The 20765-nt window shown below is 39.2% G+C and overlaps 1 protein-coding gene across 1 annotated transcript in view; it reads right to left on the bottom strand.

Moving 5' to 3' along the window:
• Positions 1-15232: 15232 nt before the first annotated feature.
• Positions 15233-20765, bottom strand: part of LOC138738688 (exopolyphosphatase PRUNE1-like) — a 202997-nt gene continuing 197464 nt past the window's right edge. Inside the window, exon 7 of the mRNA XM_069889426.1 lies at positions 15233-15426. Within this exon, the coding sequence (XP_069745527.1) occupies positions 15361-15426 (66 nt within the window). The 3' untranslated portion in view covers positions 15233-15360. The remainder of the gene's footprint in view (positions 15427-20765) is intronic.

Here is a 20765-nt window from a genome sequence, read left to right as displayed (position 1 = left end):
TGGAAAGATGACTGTGGAGGCCACGTCATCAAGTATATTGAAAGGAGAGACTGATATGTTTTGATTAGTAGGGGCGTCAAAGCTGATAGGGAGAAGGCAGATGAATGGGGTTGAAAAATTACATTGGCCATGATTTGAATGGCAGAGCAGACTCATTGGGCTGCAAGCCCTATGTTTTATGGTCTTATGATCTTCTTTAGTGAAACTGGGAGGTAAACAACATGTTCAACTAGCAGCACAGGGAAAAGTCAGACACATCTGAGGATGTCAATAGTTAAAATGTTTACTCTTCCAATCTAAACATCACCTTTGATTTTGAAATTAATGTTGAATTTTATTTTTGGAAAATATAATTTTTGTAATTCATGTTTCCTTCAGGTCAACATAACCAGATCGTGATGTGAACTGTATTTTCCACTTGGCAATATCTGGAAAAGGAGCAACTAATCCTTGGGACAAGTTTTAAGGTTCCTTTATTATCATGTATTTAAAATACATTAAGAAATGCCACTAGTTCAGTGCCCCTACCAACAAGAGAAAGAGAAGCAGAAATGAGTTCCTTCAGAGGCATTGAATATCAGTGGATTTGCCTCTTGTGCTCCTGTATATCTCCACAGTCTCATGGCCTCCTGTTCTTTGTGCAGTGAACCCGAGATCCTGGTTCTGAAAATCTCATATAATTAGAAGCTGTTAACATCCATATACTGCTGCCATCAGCACCCTCACAAATTCCTAGTCTTCAGTAACCCAGGCTTGGTGCAGCCTTCAAGTTACTATTCTGCTACTATGGTTATGTTCTCTGTAGGGTCCTCTCACAGGCTTCTCTTTCTTGGGAGTCAGGGGGAAGAAGGAGGTGATCTCATGCTCTGGTGTACTGAACTAGTCCACTGATTTCCCCCAGAGTCCACAATCCTATAGTCTGCTCCCAAGCATGGGTGCCACCATCTTGGCCACACACAGATCTCCATGGCTTCAATGATGTTAATAAGAAACACCACTACTGTCCTTTTACAAGCCATTTAACATCTGCACAGAGCCGTTGGCACAACAGGAACATTTCTGTGAGAACATGTAATAAAAACAAGAAACAGGAACATTGGATGCATATAACAGCTATGAAAAGATCAGGTAATGTCTTCTTTGTATAATATTTAACATTATTACAGTGAAAAGTTGATAGCAGATCACTGAAAGGACATGGATGGAAATCCAGGGGCAACTGTCAGTAATTGCCTCCTCCGCTACAGGTCTGCTTCCTTGCAGCCTTCTCAGGTACAAAGTATCAAAATCATCGAACTAAACATTTACTATCTATTCTAAATGTCAAAAACTGGAAGATGCTGTGTTTCATTACATGATATTTAACTATATTTCCATTTGTATTCAGTTATAATTAATACTCAACAATCTTTCTGGCCATATAGAGTTAATTTTATACACATGCTGAAAACACAAAGATGCTGGAGGAACTCAACAGGTCACACAGAATCCATAGGAGGCAAAAATACACAACCAACATTTCGTGCCTGAGCCCTTCAATGAGGTATGAGCAAAGAGCAGGCAGGTGCCTGGAACAAGATGAGGGAGGTGGTTGAATCCTCTTGATAGAAGGGGTAAGAAATCCACACAGGCTTCTATTGACAGGATGCACAGGAAGCAACTTCCTTGTGCAGAGGGTTCTCTTATGACAGGAAGCTGATAAACAGATGTCTGTATTAATACAAGTAAACCACCATGAATATTTTGCACTTTTTGAAGTCCTGAAACTAATGCCAATTAGGCTGTGAATGCAAAATTCAAATTCACGTTAAACATTAAGCTATTGTGTCCTAGTCACAAATATTCAATATACAATTTTTTTATATAATGTTATTTTTTTTTGGCTTATCAGTGACTGAGTTATATAGAGCTATTTTTGCAGTAATTATTACTCAACAAGCCAAGCCAAAGAAGAGATTAGTGTACCATGCTCCTCATTTAGGTAGACACTGCACTAAAAACACATCCTGCATTCTTCTTCTTTCTTTGGCTTGGCTTCGCGGACGAAGATTTATGGAGGGGGTAAATGTCCACGTCAGCTGCAGGCTTGTTTGCGGCTGACAAGTCCGATGTGGGACAGGCAGACATGGTTGCAGTGGTTGCAGGGGAAAATTGGTTGGTTGGGGTTGGGTGTTGGGTTTTTCCTCCTTTGTCTTTTGTCAGTGAGGTGGGCTCTGCGGTCTTCTTCAAAGGAGGTTGCTGCCCGCCGAACTGTGAGGCGCCAAGATGTACAGTTTGAGGCGATATCAGCCCTCTGGCGGTGGTCAATGTGGCAGGCACCAAGAGATTTCTTTAGGCAGTCCTTGTACCTCTTCTTTGGTGCACCTCTGTCACGGTGGCCAGTGGAGAGCTCGCCATATAACACGATCTTGGGAAGGCGATGGTCCTCCATTCTGGAGACGTGACCCACCCAGCGCAGTTGGAACTTCAGCAGCATGGACTCGATGCTGTCGACCTCTGCCATCTCGAGTACTTCGACGTTAGGGATGAAGTCGCTCCAATGAATGTTGAGGATGGAGCGGAGACAATGCTGGTGGAAGCGTTCTAGGAGCCGTAGGTGATGCCGGTAGAGGACCCATGATTCGGAGCCGAACAGGAGTGTGGGTATGACAACGGCTCTGTATACGCTTATCTTTGTGAGGTTTTTCAGTTGGTTGTTTTTCCAGACTCTTTTGTGTAGTCTTCCAAAGCCGCTATTTGCCTTGGCGAGTCTGTTGTCTATCTCGTTGTCGATCCTTGCATCCGATGAAATGGTGCAGCAGAGATAGGTAAACTAGTTGACCGTTTTGAGTTTTGTGTGCCCGATGGAGATGTGGGGGGGCTGGTAGTCATGGTGGGGAGCTGGCTGATGGAGGACCTCCGTTTTCTTCAGGCTGACTTCCAGGCCAAACATTCTGGCAGTTTCCGCAAAACAGGACGTCAAGCGCTGAAGAGCTGGCTCTGAATGGGCAACTAAAGCGGCATCGTCTGCAAAGAGTAGTTCACGGACAAGTTGCTCTTGTGTCTTGGTGTGAGCTTGCAGGCGCCTCAGATTGAAGAGACTGCCATCCGTGCGGTACCGGATGTAAACAGCATCTTCATTGTTGAGGTCTTTCATGGCTTGGTTCAGCATCATGCTGAAGAAGATTGAAAAGAGGGTTGGTGCGAGAACGCAGCCTTGCTTCATGCCATTGTTAATGGAGAAGGGTTCAGAGAACTCATTGCTGTATCTGACCTGACCTTGTTGGTTTTCGTGCAGTTGGATAACCATGTTGAGGAACTTTGGGGGGCATCCGAGGCGCTCTAGTATTTGCCAAAGCCCTTTCCTGCTCACGGTGTCGAAGGCTTTGGTGAGGTCAACAAAGATGATGTAGAGTCCTTTGTTTTGTTCTCTGCACTTTTCTTGGAGCTGTCTGAGGGCAAAGAGCATGTCAGTAGTTCCTCTGTTTGTGTGAAAGCTGCACTGTGATTCTGGGAGAATATTCTCGGCGACACTAGGTATTATTCTATTTAGGAGAATCCTAGCGAAGATTTTGCCTGCAATGGAAAGCAGCGTGATTCCCCTGTAGTTTGAGCAGTCTGATTTCTCGCCTTTGTTTTTGTACAGGGTGATGATGACGGCATCACAAAGGTCCTGAGGCAGTTTTCCTTGGTCCCAACAAAGCTTGAAAAACTCATGCAGTTTGACATGCAGAGTTTTGCCGCCAGCCTTCCAGACCTCTGAGGGGATTCCATCCATACCTACTGCTTTGCCACTTTTCAGTTGTTCAATTGCCTTATATGTCTCATCCCGGGTGAGGACCTCATCCAGCTCTAGCCTTAGGGGCTGTTGAGGGAGCTGGAGCAGGGCGGAATCTTGGACTGAGCGGTTGGCACTGAAAAGAGATTGGAAGTGTTCTGACCATCGGTTGAGGATGGAGATCTTGAGGCTGAGGAGGACTTTGCTGTCTGAGCTGCGCAGTGGGCTTTGGACTTGGGGTGAGGGGCCGTAGACAGCCTTTAGATCCTCATAAAAACCCCTGAAGTCGCCAATGTCCGCGCTGAGCTGGGTTCGCTTGGCGAGGCATTATGATTTTATAAAATCCTGCATTATGATTTTATAAAGTCTCACTAAGCTTTTTCAAGGAACATACCTTTTTATTAATCAAAAAAATAATAGCTTTTTTGTGAAACTCTACAATGCAGGAATTAGCAACGAAGTCTCAGATGTAGCAGAGACCATTTACAATGGTTCTGAGAAGAGATTTCTGCAAGTGAACTGAACCCTGATTTTGCTGTTTGCCAGCGGGTTTAGTAAAATAACACAGACAATTTTCCAAGTTATGCTTTTCAAATTGTTTTGCAATGTTTTTCGGGGTTACCCTTCTCTTTCAGAATCCATTTCAACTTTCTTTCATTTTCCTTTTGAGACTTTCTCCCCCCCACCTCCAACCATTAAATCTTGGAATAGGATTGGCTGTGGGATAAAGTAACAGTGTGTATTACTTGCTCCTGCTTACTTTTCATTTTCCTCCACTTATAACATTTTTTTACAACCAAAATGTTCTATATGTTTTATTATCAGCCTCTCTCACCAAGAATTGCTTTATAATATCTACATGAAGTGATAAAGCAAGGAAAAAAAGAAACGCTGATAAGCTTAACTACGGTGTGACGAACCATGTGTATAGAGCAGCAATAGACAATGTACCAGGTGTGTGTGTGTGTGTGTGTGTGTGTTTGTTTCAAATTCAGTGTTGAAGCGTACGCCTTTGATATCTGATACCCAGAATTAATGAACTGATGGGAAGTCGGGAGCTGTGCATGCTACAGACTCACAAACTCTCCTTGCATTGCCCTTTGATGAAATGTTTATCAACACGAGCTATGGTCATAAAACTCTGGTCCTTTTGTAGGTGAGACTTGAAGTGGGCAGCCTCCACGAAGCTTCCAAGACCCTGACACCAGTCTCTCCAAGTGACCTTCATTATTATTCACACTCAAATGAAGCGGTACCTCCAAATGACTTTCACGGTTAAGTTACAATCAAAATGAAGCACTTTGCTTCCCAAAAAACCCTCCTGGCACAGGTCAATCCACCAAAAAGGCCCAGCCATTTACAGAGCATGCAAGGGTTTACTTAAGGTGGGATGTGAGTGGGAAGGGAAGGTTGAGAACCACTGCTCTAGATCCAATTGTTACTGAAATATTTTGCTGGAGAAAAAAATGACATTGGCCCATTTCCTTTGGAGTTATGAAACTGTCCACATAACGAGTCAATCAGATACAATTAAACTAGTGGCTTTCAAACCTTTTCTTTCCACCCACATACCACCTTAAGCAATCCCTTACTAATCACAGAGCTCCAATGGCATAGGGAATACTTAAGGTGGGATGTGAGTGGGAAGGGAAGGTTGAGAACCACTGCTCTAATTAGAAGTCAGAGAATATTTACATTTGAAGCTGAGGAGCATGAGATAAAATGCTTAGCAGGAATGGAGCTGGGTACATTTTATTAACGGTGAGCTTGTTTTTGATTTTTTCAGCAGCTTTCTGGATGTAGGAAGATAAGGGCTGGGGAGAGGTAGGGGGATATTTTATTCATGTTGCCATGGCACTGGGAACTTGTAGAAACACTGGCTTTCTACAGCTTAGCTTCAAATTTGTTTTGATTTAATGTTCCTGCTGCAAGGCTGACTTCTGGGACTTGAAATAACATGTCTTAATCAATCCACAATATTAGTTTTCAAATAATGGCTGATCGATTCAATTTTATTAGTTGTAATGTGAATAGATTGAACCATTTGATCATGAGAAAGAAATTGTTCTCACGTTCATCATCTTAAAACTACAGTCACTTTTTTTTACATGAAGCACACATTCGTGGATGTTATAACTCTCGTCTTATGTCCCGGTGGAGGGAACAACAAGCTAAAGGCGGGGGTGTTCTTTCAAAACTTATTAATCAAAATATTTCCTTTGTTCAGCATAGTGTTGTATCAGATACAAATGTTCATTATGTTATCATCTCTGGTAAATTATATAGTAAGATGGTAGTATTAGCTAATATCTATGCGCCTAACTGAGGTCCTCCATCAGCCAGCTCCCCACCATGACTACCAGCCCCCCCACATCTCCATCGGGCACACAAAACTCAAAACGGTCAACCAGTTTACCTATCTCGGCTGCACCATTTCATCGGATGCAAGGATCGACAACGAGATAGACAACAGACTCGCCAAGGCAAATAGCGCCTTTGGAAGACTACACAAAAGAGTCTGGAAAAACAACCAACTGAAAAACCTCACAAAGATAAGCGTATACAGAGCCGTTGTCATACCCACACTCCTGTTCGGCTCCGAATCATGGGTCCTCTACCGGCATCACCTACGGCTCCTAGAACGCTTCCACCAGCGCTGAATCTGCTCCATCCTCAACATTCATTGGAGCGACTTCATCGAAGTACTCGAGATGGCAGAGGCCGACAGCATCGAATCCACGCTGTTGAAGATCCAACTGCGCTGGGTAGGTCACGTCTCCAGAATGGAGGACCATCACCTCCCCAAGATCATGTTATATGGCAAGCTCTCCAAGATCGTGTTATATGGCGAGCTCTCCACTGGCCATCATGTCACAGGTGCACCAAAGAAGAGGTACAAGGACTGCATAAAGAAATCTCTTGGTGCCTGCCACATTGACCACCGCCAGTGGGCTGATATCGCCTCAAACCGTCCATCTTGGCGCTTCATAGTTCGGCGGGCAGCAACTTCCTTTGAAGAAGACCGCAGAGCCGACCTCACTGACAAAAGACAAAGGAGGAAAAACCAACACCCAACCCCAACCAACCAATTTTTCCCTGCAACCACTGCAACTGTGTCTGCCTGTCCCACATCAGACTTGTCAGCCACAAACGAGCCTGCAGCTGACGTGGACATTTACCCCTCCATAAATCTTTGTCTGTGAAGCCAAGCCAAAGAAGAATGTAGATGATAGTGTGTTTTTTGAAATTTTTTTTTTGTCCTTACTGGACATGAGCTTATATTCTCTGGTACTTGGTGGGGATTTTAATTGCTGGTTAGATCCTGTTTTGGATTTTTCCTCTCTTAAACTTGCTATAATGAATAGTCCACCTTAGTAATTCATTATTTTTTAAAAAACAAATTATAGTATTTCTGATGTTTGGCATTTTTTTTCACCCAAATAGGAGAGATTATTCTTCCCCCCCACCCCCCCATACTTGTTCAAGAATCAATTATTTTCTTATTGATAACCAACTGGTTTCACAGACCCATTCTTGTGAGTATCAAAGTATTGTAATATCAGCAGACCATGCCTCTGTCATATTATCTTTGTTTTTCCCGACTTCCCTCAAGTTAGTAGGCATTGGCATTTTAACTTAACATTGCTCTCAGACAATTATTTTTTTTAATTTATGGAGGAACTGATAACTTTTTTCTTTGAAATTAATGCTACTTTAGAAACTTCTAGTTTAATTGTATGGTTCACCCTGAAAGTTTATCTTAGGGAAAAATTATTTCTTGTATGGTAAATAAAATAGGAAGTCTAATAAAGAAAAATTTGAATTAATTACTCTAATATAACAATTAGATCAACAATATGCTCAGGTTAAAAACCCTGAATTATGTAAGAAATGAATTGAACTCCAAACTAAGTGTGATCTCCTCTCAAAACATGCAATTGAATGACAACTTTTGAAGAATAATCTAATTTTATATTCATGGAGCTAAATCAGGTAAATGTTGAGGAGATTTGAAGATAAGCAAAAGATTCAAATAGAAAATGGCAGCTTAACTACAGATCTTTCTGAGATAAATCATACTTTTAGGAAATTCTACTTGGGACTTTATACTTCTGAATTTACAAATGATAATAATATGATAGAGGATGTTCTAGATCGATTAAATATTCCCAAATTATCCTCGGAGGATAGAATGAGTTTAGATAAGCCTATTTCCAGTAGGAAATAGTTGCCAGTATCTCTTTATTATAAGCAGGAAAACCTCCAGGACCTGATGGGTTTCCTGTGGAGTTTTTTTTAAATTATTCTCTCAATTGCTTGCACATCATTTAGGTTCTGTATATCTGACTCATTTAAACCTGGTAAATTACTGATATCATTTAATGAGGTGTGTATTTCACTCATATCAAAGGAAGGTAAAGATCCAGTGGAGTCCTCCTCCTACAGGCTAATTTCTTTATTAAACCTGGATGTTAAAATTCTGGCCAAGGTTCTGGCCCTCAGATTGGAGAGCATTTTGGCTTCAATTGTTTCAGAATATCAGACCGGCTCTATAAAAAATTGTTACTCTTATTTTAATATTTATCACTTAATGAATATTTTATATTTACCTTCTAGTGCAGCCCCTAAATGTGTTCTTTCATTAGATGCTGAGAATGAGTTCAATAGGATGGAGTAAGGGGTATTTATTTACAAGCTTATAAAAATTTAATTTTGGATAATGCTTTATTATGTGGATTAAATTACTACATTCATGCCCAACCATTTCCATTCTTACTAACTCTCAATTGTCTCAGCCTTTCAATTTGCAAAGGGGCATCTGTCAAGGATGCCCCTTAAGTCCACTACTTTTAGATCTTGTCAGAGAGCCATTAGCAACTGTGTTTCGGGAGAGATCCTTAGGATTTGGAGGAGGAGATTGAATATAAAGTCTCTCTCAATGCAGATGATCTTTTATTTTACATATCAGACCCTGATATCTTCTTTCCCCATATGTTGTCACTACACTCTCAGTTTAGTCAGTTTTCAGGATAAAACTTATATTTACACAAAAGTTAACTTCTTCCTTTGAATGAGTCTGCTTCAATGTATACTAGTTCTTTTAAGATTGCGAGAAATCAATGAATTTATCTTTATATCATGTTTACTAAAAATCTTAAACATTTTTTCAAAGAAAGTTTTCTTAACTTATTAAACCATGTGAAACACATTGGTCTCCTCTGTCTATAACTTTGGTTGGTGTTTTTAATTCTATTAAAATTAATATTCTACCTAACTTTTTGTACTTTTTAAAATCTATACCAATTTTTATTCCTAAATCGTGTTTTGACTTGCTTGATTCGACTATATAATCTGAAATTTGGAAGGGTAAATATCCTTATCCAAATAAAGTTCATTTACAAAAATGGAAAAGACACTACCTAACTTTAGGTTTTATTATTGGATGGTCAATATACATCACCTCACATTTTGGTTATATTTTCATAACCGAGTGTATTGTCCATCATGGCTTACAATGGAGCTTAACTTGCTAAAAAAAAATCCATTCCAGCGTTTCTTGCATCCTCACTCTCTTTTTATTTAGATGAGTCAATTGAGAATCCAATTTTCAGATACTCCATGAGAGTATGGATTCAGTTCAGGATTTCATGAGTTTTTTTTCCCCCAAGTCCGATTTTATTCAATCACCTTTTCCAACAAGCTTTGCAAGATTCTGCTTTTCAAATCTGATACAGAAAGGATATTGAAAATTTCAGAATTATTTTTTGATAGCTTTGCATTCTTTCAACAACTCTCCGAGGAGTACAATTTACCGAATATTCATTTTCTTCTAATATTTGGAAATCAGGCATTTTCTTCAATCTCAAATGCCTGGTTTTCCTAGATTACCAGATGTGAATGTCGAGGATAGATTTTTTAGTTGACAACCTTCACATAAAAGTTTAGTATCCTTTATTTATAATGAAATGTTTGACCCAAGGTACGCCCTAATACATAAAATTTAAAATGTTCGAGAACAGGATTTAAATTTGTCCATATCGGAAGAGATCTGGGATTGAATTTTTAGGTTAGTCAATACTACGTCATTATGTGCCCGCCATTGATTATTACAATTTAAAGATGTAGACAGGGCCCATATTTCCAAAGCCAAATTACCTCATATCGATCGATAGGTAAATTTATGATGTGATAAATGCAAGAAAGATGGAGGTCTCTTTGATTTGTATGTTTTGTCCTATCCCAGTCTTGAAAAGTACTGGAAAGAAGTTTTCCAAACTTTATCTTTAATCTTTGATATAAAGTTAGAACAGAATCCTTTGGTAGCTCTTTTCAATACAATGGGAGAAGATGATGTTTTGTTGACTCCAAATAAATGTTGCATCTTGTCTTTTACTCTTCTTTTGGTTAGACATGTTGAACTACTCATGCTCAGTGGCTGAAAGATATTAGGTCTTGTTTAAATTTAAAAAAAGATTTGATATTCAATTAATAATTCTAGCATATGATTCCAAGCAGCATTATGGGGACCATTTTGAATTTTGTTGGCTTTTTCCATTCACTTTAAGGAGTGAATTTTATTGCCGTTTCTTTCTGTTATGCAATGTTGTTAAGGGGATGAGGTCTTGAATCATTTTTGATTTTTTTTTCATTTGTTGCTTTTTTTTTGTCTTTGCATTATTACATTTACTTTTCTTGTGTTATTATAGATGAAATGTAATATGTTGATTTGTGTAATTTCTTACATTTTGCATTCCATATGAACTATGTACTAATTTGGTCTTTTTTTATGTATAAAATCAATAAAAATATTTTAAAAAGATCTTGGAATAAAAATTCCATAATTTTTCCCATCTCCAAACCTTTAACGAAAATGTTATTTGCTGTGCAGACATCCTGTGGCACCATTGTCATTCAAATTGAAATAGATTTTCTGTAGTCCACTGACACTAGGGATGCTCTTTATTTATCAAATGCAACTTTCCTTTCTACCCTAAATGTTAGTATTTTCCTTCTGTCACCAACTCAAATTACAAGACACTTTTTTATCTTTGAACATTACCTGTCAATGATCTGCATAATCCCCACAGCTCTATCCTCATCCAAGATTTTTTTTTGCCTGTTTTCGTTTTATCTGTAATAAAATTCCTAAAAGCTGCCCGAATCCAAGAACAAAATGGCAGACTTTTAGTCTATATTGACACTACCCTATTTACAATATTTCAACATTAATTAGAAAGAAAGGTTAAGAATTGAATCTGCAGGACTTAAAAGCATTATTTTGTCTAACACTCAAGTACAATTGGGGAGAGAATGCTTTCAATTAAAAATTAAATGTGACACCAAATATGAACACTCTGTAGGGTATTTTTGAAATTATTCAGGCAAATCTGCAATTTCAAGTCAGGAAAAATCTGAACTAAAAGGAAATCCTGTTGTCGGAACAGATGAAATAACGATCAAAAGTAGAACAAATTTAGTCTGCAGCAATATCGACTGTCAGGAGAAAAATATGACTCAATAGTGTCCACCTAATAAGATTTTCTATTAATTGCCATGCAATGGTCAAGTAATTTTGGATAACAGATCAATTTACCTAATTATTTTACCAAGCTGTCCAATACTGAAGTGCAATTCATTCTCAAAATTACAATACAGATTGGTCATTATTAAATTTTGTCTACCAGCTGATGAATTACATGTAATACATACAACAGGTAACATTTGTTAATCTATTTTAAATCTCAATCTGTCATTCCCTTATTGAACAAACGTGGCAGGCAGATGGTGACAGATAGCTTTCATATCAAGACATTCAGAAAGTATGGCTAAAGTACCAAAAACCTTGAAATTCCACTTTAAAAACTGTGCTTACTTTTGTCCTGTAGTTTCCAACCTATTTTATTTTTTTTAAAATGCCAACGTCATCAATGATGACAGCAACATTTTAGTTAATATTCTTGTTTTTCTCCTTTCAATTTATTTACCTTCTTAAAAGTAGTCTTTTGCACCAAATATTACATAAATTATGTAGCAGATACTCAGAAGGATATAGATATATAAAAACTTGCAGATGTACTTCTGCACTTTAATGAAAAATAGTTAAAATTGCCATTTGAGTTTCTTGATCTTAGCAAAGTATTCTGTTACAATGCAAGCTAAGGTAAAATGATTTATGTTATTTGAACGCTAATACTGCACTTGAATTATTCAGGATTCATAAATTATGTTAATTGTAGTGACATGGAAAACATGATTTATGAAGCTAAGAAAATGCACTAATTAAAGGTTCTGTTTGTTTTATAACAAAAAAAAAGGTTCTTTAATTAGGAAAGGCTAAGTAGAAGATAGATTTTACTCTATCATATCAAAAAAATCTGAAATTGCACAATATTTAGATTGCTGTAGTACCTTTTCCACATCTACTGTTGTAGACATGTAGTCATTTATAACATTAAGGTTGATGGACTGAATGCATCAGTTAAGCACTTATCATATTTATCTGAGGATGTCGACAACATTACCATAACACACAGCACAACAGGAGCAGAAAATGAAGTGTCTGAGAAGTTCAAAGGCACTTTAGAAAATAAAATCTAATGAAAATTATGATAATTAAAGCTTTAAACTAAGTCTCTTGCAGATATCCCATCGTTACAGAATTAGCAGAGTGCAATTTATATTTAAAATAAATTCTCAATAGTACCAAGGATCTCGCAATCAAAAAAAAAGCATGTAAATTCTTACCAACCAGCATAAAATGAACCCAAGAGTCCACTATAACAAATTAGCATCCTCAATTTTATTTGAATATATTTGGATCAAAACGTGAATTGAGCAGTTATTAAAGAAAAAAAATTCATGACATTGAACTTGCTCAGGTTCAAGACAGATAAATTTAGAAAAACAGCAAAAAACTGACACAGTATGCTGACAACTTTAATTCTCATGAACACAGGTTCTGTAGCTTTACATTAAATGGAAGGAAACAAGATTACTATTCAGCATAAAAAAGTGTTATTTAAATATGGGTAGTTTTACAAACATTTAAAGAACCATTAAACAAAATGAGAATGCACTAGATTGCGGATAATATACTGGCAGGGAATAAGGATAGAAAATAGAGAAGACATTAATTAGTCATTTTTGGTTGGTAGACTTTAGCTGGTGGGATGCCACAGGAATGGATCATTGGGCCCCAGCCATTCACAGTGATTCCTGGAAAGAAAGATTGTTCTCAGAGGAAAGTATGGCAGACTGAGCCAACACTCCCATTCTTATAAAAATTTAAGATTATCTAACTGAAGCATATGCATTTCTTACAGAGGAGCTTGACAGCTGCATATCAAGATCATTTTAAAAATAAGAGGTTTGCCATTTAGGATTGAGATTAAAAGAAGCTTCTTCTCTCAGGAAACAGTAAATCTAAGGTTTTATTTTAATCCATTGAGTATATTCAGGACTGAGATTGATTGATCATTGAGGGGCATGGAGTTAGTGCAGGAAAATGATTACAAGGTGTGATCCATTTGAATGATGGAGCAGGTACTGAATGACCTACGATTATATCTTTTGTCCTTAAGTTCTTGTGTAAAAACGAATGGTGGGAATACCAACACTTTCTTGCCACAATGAGTCAGTCAAATAACTTTGGGATGGATCACAAACACTAGAAGGGAGTTTTGGACTGCATGTGAATAAGCTTACGTCTAAAATTTAGTTCCAATCTTCAATAGGATTCAAATTTCAGGAGTTGAGTTTCATACGTACATGCTAATGTACTATACATTAAAGATGAAATTCAATTCCTTTCAGCCAGAAGTTTTCATTTGGGAAAAAATTGTTTTATGCTTTTGCCTTCATTTCCTTAACAAGGGAATTTCTTGTGTTGCGGGCCCTAACCCTAACCCAAAACCCAGCAGCAATAGAAGTTCACCAAGACAAATGATTACTTAAACAAAAGTTGTTTTTAATTTTCTTTCAACATAAAAACAGAATCTAACTTTAACTTATTATTATTAACTTACCCTAACTTAACCCCCTTCTAATTCTAAGCGCATGTGTATGTAATGTGTACAAGTTCAGAAAAGTTATTTGATTCACATTCCAATCTCATTTCTCACTCCTCCATGTTCACCGGTATCAGGAAATTCTTATGCTTTGCACAGAATTTAACATTTATGAATCTTCATTAGCTCTGGTGCTTAAAGGTAATTAGTTACTGCTCAGGAAGGTCTTGTTGGCTTCAAAGAGAGATTCATTACTCGTTAGACACACATACAAATTGATTTACTTCCATCAGCTACCTTAGTGTCTTGCTGAAGAAACTTTCCCCATCAGGGTTTTCCAGGTGATAACCTCTTCTTGCAGGTCACCACCAAGTTCCTCTTGTTTCCCTTATTCCAGGTGAAACACTTTGGCCAACCATTTTCTCTTGAAAAGACCACAAGGGTCTTTGTGAGTTCACAACAGGCTGAACTCACAACCCATCTTCAAAATCGGGCTTTAAAAAAGTTTCCACGAGCCACTGCAGAAGTCAGTTCATCTCTGTCTGTCTCTCAAGAGAGAAACCTGTTTTGTCTTTGTTCTCCTTTGCTGACAAAACCACATGACCTTCTTAGAACAGTAAACTGCAACCAGACAGATTGCAGCACCGGACCCAATCTTATGAGCCTGTTCATCTATTAATCACAAAACAATAATCCATTTACATCTGCTCTTAAAATTCTTTAGCAAAGCAGTCTCTTTGCTTTATTATCTTTGCAAAGGCTCTCGGTGCCTGCATGACTCACTTTCAGCAAAAGCTCTTGCATTTTAAATGAGATCTAGTTATGTGACCTACATTACTCCCACAATCATTCTCCTTCAAGAAGATATCTATATACAATATAAAATATCCGTCACACTTGATTTCAGCAATTTTATTTACATTACTAATTAAGGTGTGATGCTTTCTTGGATGCAGATTAACTGGGAAGTTACAAATAATTTGTTGCAGAACACAAAAACTACAACTAGAGATTTTTCAGGGCCATTGCTGGCAATGCTCTGACGCGAACACAAGGACTTTTGGGAGATGCAGAGATACTTGTGCAAACAACGGCTCAATATTTATTGAGAGGTATTCAGAGGAATTCTTCAGATATTGATAAGATGGTAGATTCACCATGGTGCACAGCAGTGGAGCACAAAGTCAGACTCTTAATTTTCAATGTCTTTTAGATCTATCGGACAGGGGTCTTGGGATTTCTCTTTATTATGATGAAGATTCTTATGTCATCAGCAAAGGAGGTCTTCCTTGACTACCAGACCCTTTGTGATTACTGAGCTCACCAGTAAGCTCTCTCTTCTTAATGATATTCCAAACTGTTGATTTTGGTAATCCAAAAGTTTGGGCAATGTTAATTTTTGTTTTTCTCAGCCTCATAATGGCTTCTTTGACTTTCATTGTGTAGCGTGAATAAAAGCTCCCATGACTGGAGGGAGAACAAATGCTTTTATTAGCTTATAACTATGGGTAGAGTTTTACAGTAGTCTTTTGAAGGGTATGGAGTTTAGGCGGGAAACCAAGGTGATAAGTGAGCAGATGGAGGCGGAGCCAACCATCAGCACAACACACTACCAGTGAATCCCAGTTCACAGCATTCACCCCTTCCTGTAGAATTTAGGATCTGTGAATGAAGACAGAGAACATAAGTTCAGAAAAAGGTTGAAAAATATACAGTTATTTACAAATTTACAGATTTAAATGGTCTGGGAGGGTCTGGAGATCCGGGTGAAGCATTTTAGCACTGGGGTGCCTTGGACTCTTTGGGTCTTCTGGTCCCTTTGTGAGGGAGGAGAGGAGGGCTGGGTCTCCAGTTCAACAATGGAGGGGTGTGCACTTTCCTCCTGAACTGGATCCTCGAGGCCCTGACTGGGGGTGGCGAAAATGAGCTCTATGGCTTGCAGGGAACCTGAGGTAACAGACCCTCTGTTCCGGCAGGTGCCAGGTCCCCAATGGAGACGGTGTCCTCCCTGCCAACCCGGTACTCCATATAGGTGTACGTGGAATTGGCGTGGAGCAATTTCACCCTTTCCACCAGGGGGTCAGGATAGTCTTGCTTCTCCTCATGTACTACCTGAGAAGGACTGGACCAAGAGTGGTGAGCTAGGTTGGGAGTGTAGTTCCAGATACCGACCTTCTTTCGAAAGTGAATAGGAGCTCGTGATGAGTATCGTTGGTTGCGGTACTTAGTCGTGATCGGTTGGAATGGAGCACCATAGAGAGGACTTCCTGCCAGCGTAAGTCTGGAAGGTGTTTCAACTTCAGGGATGGGGAACAGAGGATTTACCAGCAGGATACCTGGCTTGAGTAGCGCTTCCATCATTTAGGGAATAAGTTAATAAAATTGTCATGTGAATAAAAGCTCTCACGACTGGAGGGGGAACAAGTGCTTTTATTAGCTTATGACTATGGGTAGAGTTTCACAGTCGTCTTCAGAAGGGTTCTGGCTCAGCAGGAAACCAGGGTTATATGTGAGCAGCTGGGGGCAAAGCGGAAGGCTGGACCAGGCATCAGCGCAACATACAACCAGCGAATCCCAGATCACGCACATTGGCACAATACTGGTCCTCATGTTGAAAAATGGCAACTACAGACTCCAAAAGTGATCAAAAGCTTAGAAGCAAGCCTAGTTCTCGAACCAATGAAACAATTAAACATACCCACGTAATCACAAACACTTGTGAAACCAAATGCCACAAACATTATGGTGCCCTGAAATGGGGGAACTATATATATATTAAGAGTGCTGTAATTTCTCCACGGTCAAACCAAAATGTAAACAAATAACTTTGAATAAAATCTGGAATGTGCACTTGAATCACATTTTAATTATTTGATTACAAATTTAAAACTGCGGTGCACAGAGGCAAATAAAGGAAGTAAGTGTCTTTTTCCCAAATATTAAGGAGGGCACTGTTGGTTAGTCTTTCTTGATTATTGCATTATCTCTGTCATGCCCACCTTAACTTTCCAGATAATGCCACATTCAATATTAAAACTATTATTCCATGGCCAAAAATAAACCTCTCCCCTTTGATCCCATCTCTTCCATTCAGGAATGTGAGCACCACCCTTTTCACCCTTTCAAGTCCACTTGTGTTCAATACTGTTCTCTTTCTTTCAGGTCTGATGTGACAGATTTTGTTGTGTTTGCATTCTATATAGATATGTTTTTGGGAGATAAATTGAGGCAGGTTTTTTTTTTAAAGTGTAGGTCACATACAAACACTTTAAAATGGATATTATTTAATACTGGAGCTCTGCTCATGCTAGACAGGCCAATGCCAAGAGCCTTTGCAAAAACTTTGGAGAATGCCCAAGAGGCATCACTAATGGATTATTGCTTACAAAATGACAACAGATGAAAGAACTATCGGAGCTGCCGGCAGTCTTGGTGGAACTTGCTGTTCAAAGAGGCCCATGTGGTTTTACAAGCAGAGAGAGAGAGAGAGAGAGAGAGAGAGAGAGAGAGAGAGAGAGAGAGAGAGAGAGAGAGGAAGAAAGAGAGAGAGAGAGAGAAACAGGCTTTTTTCTCAGAGAGTGAGAGAGAGAGAGATAGAGAGAGAGATCAGTTACACAGTTTGACAGTCGGCGGCAGCAGCTGGGACTGGAACAGAACAAGCTGGCAAGCTTGTGGAAAACCCAATTTGGAAGACAGGCTCAGCCTGGTCAAAGCCCTTGTGGTTCATGCAAAAGGAGAGGACTGGCTGCCTAATGTTTCACTTGAAATAAGAAAAACAAAAATGAACACCGTGGTGACCTAAAAGGAAGAGGTTATCATCTGGAAAACCCTGATGGGGCAAGTTTCTTTGGCAAGACACTGAAGTGGCTGATTAAAAGGAATCAGTTGTGGAGTCCAGCGAACAAATCTCTCTCTGAAAACTGACAAAAACCTTCCTGAGCGGTAACCATTTACCTTTCAAGCACCAAAGCCTGGTGAACTTCATAAATGTTAAATTCTGTGCACAGTATAAGAATTACCTGATACCGGAGGAGTGAGAAGGAAAATTGGACTGTGAATCTAGGAAGTTTTCTGAACTTACACACACATTACATACATGTGCACTTAGAATTAGAAGGGGGTTGTTAGGTTAGTTCAGTTAATAGTGATAAGTTAAAGTGTGATTCTGTTTTCATGTTTAAAGATAATTAAGAGCAACTTTTGTTTAAGTAACCATTTGTCGTGGTGAATATCTATTGCTGCTGGGTTTTGGGGTCCACTGGGCTCGTAACACTGCTTATACATCACCTTGGTTTCTCTCTTCTTTCAGTCTGCTTGGTTTCACCCTTTCCAGTCTGCTTGTGCATAACACTGGCATATTCTGTACAGGTGTGTGAGGCTTTCATCCTTCATGGCCCATTTAACCTTAACCATTTCAGATCTACAGGGATATCATGATACCCTTCCTTTTAGGTCCACATGCACTACACTTACTTCTTCCTTTTAGATTCACAGTGTCTTTATCCTGCAGTCCTTTTAACCTCTATCCTTTTAAGCCTGGCTCTTTTTCTGGTCTGTTTGTGCACCACACTGGTGTCTTCCTTCCAGGTCCGTGAGTCTTCACCCTGCACGGCCTGCTTACTCTTAATCCTTTCAGGATGGCTGATGCCAAATGCTACCTCTTTCATTTTAGCTCCACTAGTGTCCTACCTTGGCATATTCCTTTCAGGTCCATTCTCCACCTTATTCTGGATACAACCATTGCTGGCACAACCAGCATTTATTAATTTATTACCACTTGTGTTCAAGAAGGTGGTGGAAATTACTTTCTTGAAATGCTGTAAGCCTTTTAGTAAAGGTGATTGGAGTTACTTGAATCAATTTTTAAAATTAGTTCAACCAAACACCATGCTTTATTATATTAATCCACAATAACAATTGCTGAATGAAACACAAGTGTAGTAATGAATTAAATGGAGTTATGATCAAAGAAAAACTTGTAATTCTGGCAAGTTCAGCATGCAATTGCTACATATGCCAATTGCTACATATGCAATTGCTACATATGGCAATAGCTACATATGCCAATTGCTACATATGCCAATAATCCAGGAGATATCTGTAAACCAGAATATCTCTTGCTGATTCTCACTCAAATATTAGAGATAATTATGCAGGTTTGACCTTTTTCCATCCCTGGGAATGAAAATCGGGTTTGCTTATCATCAATGATGTTAAAATCACTCAAAAATGTAGGATGCTGGTAGATTTATTGGAATGACTCCAGAATGAGAAGTATTAGCTATAAAATTAGACAAGAGGGAGGTGTTCTTGAAGCAAATATTGGTAATTTAATATAAATGCAAAAGGTTGTGACAATTTTAATAGAAAAAAGAGACACATTTTCCCATTAGTGTATGGCTCAAAGACCAGCTACACAAGTGGCTGAAGTACAAGTGGAAACAAAAAATGGAGATGCTGTAAGTAAGTGAATTTCAGAGGGACCTGGGTGCTCCAGTGTTTGTATCATTAAAAATTATCAGGTCAGTTCAACAAGTTAAGGCAGCCAACAGCATATCTGCCAAAATCCCAAAGGGCTTGGAGCATAGCAATGGGGAAGTTTTGTTGCAGTTCTACAAAATGTTCATTAGGTCATACCTGGAATAAAGAACACAATTTCCAATGTATGTAGTACCATTGGAGGCAGTCTAAAGGATACTCTTCAGTCTAATTCCTGGGGGTGGGGGGGAGTGGTGGTTGGGTCATGGTAGGGTTGTTCTATCAGTAAAGAAAATATTGTATCCTTGGAGTTTAGAAGAATGAGGGGTGACCTTTTACAAGCATACATCGTCCGAAAGCTTGACAGGGTAGATGATGAGATGTTTTTTTCATGTAGGAGAGTCACAAGCAAGTAGACATCTCTACAAAACAAAAAGGCCAGTATTTAAAACTGAGATGCACAGAAATTTCTTCTCCCAGAGGGCAGCAATTCTCTTAGAATATGCCCAAGGGAGATGGAGAGCAAGGAGGTGGAGGGAAGATCATTTACTATACTTGAGGTAGAGAGAGATAGATATTTGAAAGATTAAGAAATTAACACTTATTGGGAACTGGTATTGTCATGGTCACCTACTTACCTGCGTTGGGAGCGGTACCAGTCAGCACTGATGATGTAGCCGAGCCGACTTGCGGGAGTAATAGCGTGCATGGGTTAGTTAAGCAGGCTGCACATGAAGGATGGGTCTTAGACGCAGGAGGAGAATAGGGAGCATCAGCACCACCAAAGTGGCAGTGAGCCAATGAAAAATCAGAGGTCTTTGGGGAGATGAAGACTGCAGTGTTGTGAATGAAGAGAATAAAGAGGGTCAACTCCATTTTGTGCTGAAAGAAACAAGTGATTGTATTCTTTAATTGTGTGTAACCTTTCTCAGTGCCGCTACCACTGGTAACCCTGTGAGTTCACAGCACCTTCTAGATTAAAATGGAATTGTGATGGTCGAGAATGTGGTAGAGGCAACGGCTGCCACATTTGTTGGAAGCACCGGTAATTTGGTGCTGCATTTGGTCCGGTCAGCCACCTTGCAAAATGGCAGCCAGGAAACAGCCAGGCCTGGCAGTGGAGGCAACTGCTTCCCATGGGCACATCGGCCGCCGACTCTTCCTCAAAGACTGTCTCTCAGGTGTTCAATTTCTTATTGATTCTGCGGCAGGGATTTCTGTGGTCCCTCCAACCCAAGGAAAGCAGACACACCAATACATCATGCGTTCTTTCAGCTGTGAATGATTCTCATATTCAAACATATGGCCAGAGGTCACTCACACTGGAATTCAGACTCAAAAAACCTTTCTGGTGGGTTTTCACTTTTGCAAATATGGCAAATTCCAATTTGGGAGCAGATTTCTCATCATATTTTTCTTTGGTGGATATGAAAAAAAAAATCACTGTGTCAGGGAACGCAGCTCTTGTATGCAAGTGAACTGCATTTGTCGTCCCTCCAATGTCGGCACCTGCCTGATGACCC

The sequence above is a fragment of the Narcine bancroftii genome, chromosome 1 (assembly GCF_036971445.1).
Source record: "Narcine bancroftii isolate sNarBan1 chromosome 1, sNarBan1.hap1, whole genome shotgun sequence".
Taxonomy (NCBI): Eukaryota; Metazoa; Chordata; class Chondrichthyes; order Torpediniformes; family Narcinidae; genus Narcine; species Narcine bancroftii.
The sequence above is the reverse complement of the archived record's forward strand: the minus strand, read 5'-3'. Positions and strand labels throughout refer to the sequence as shown.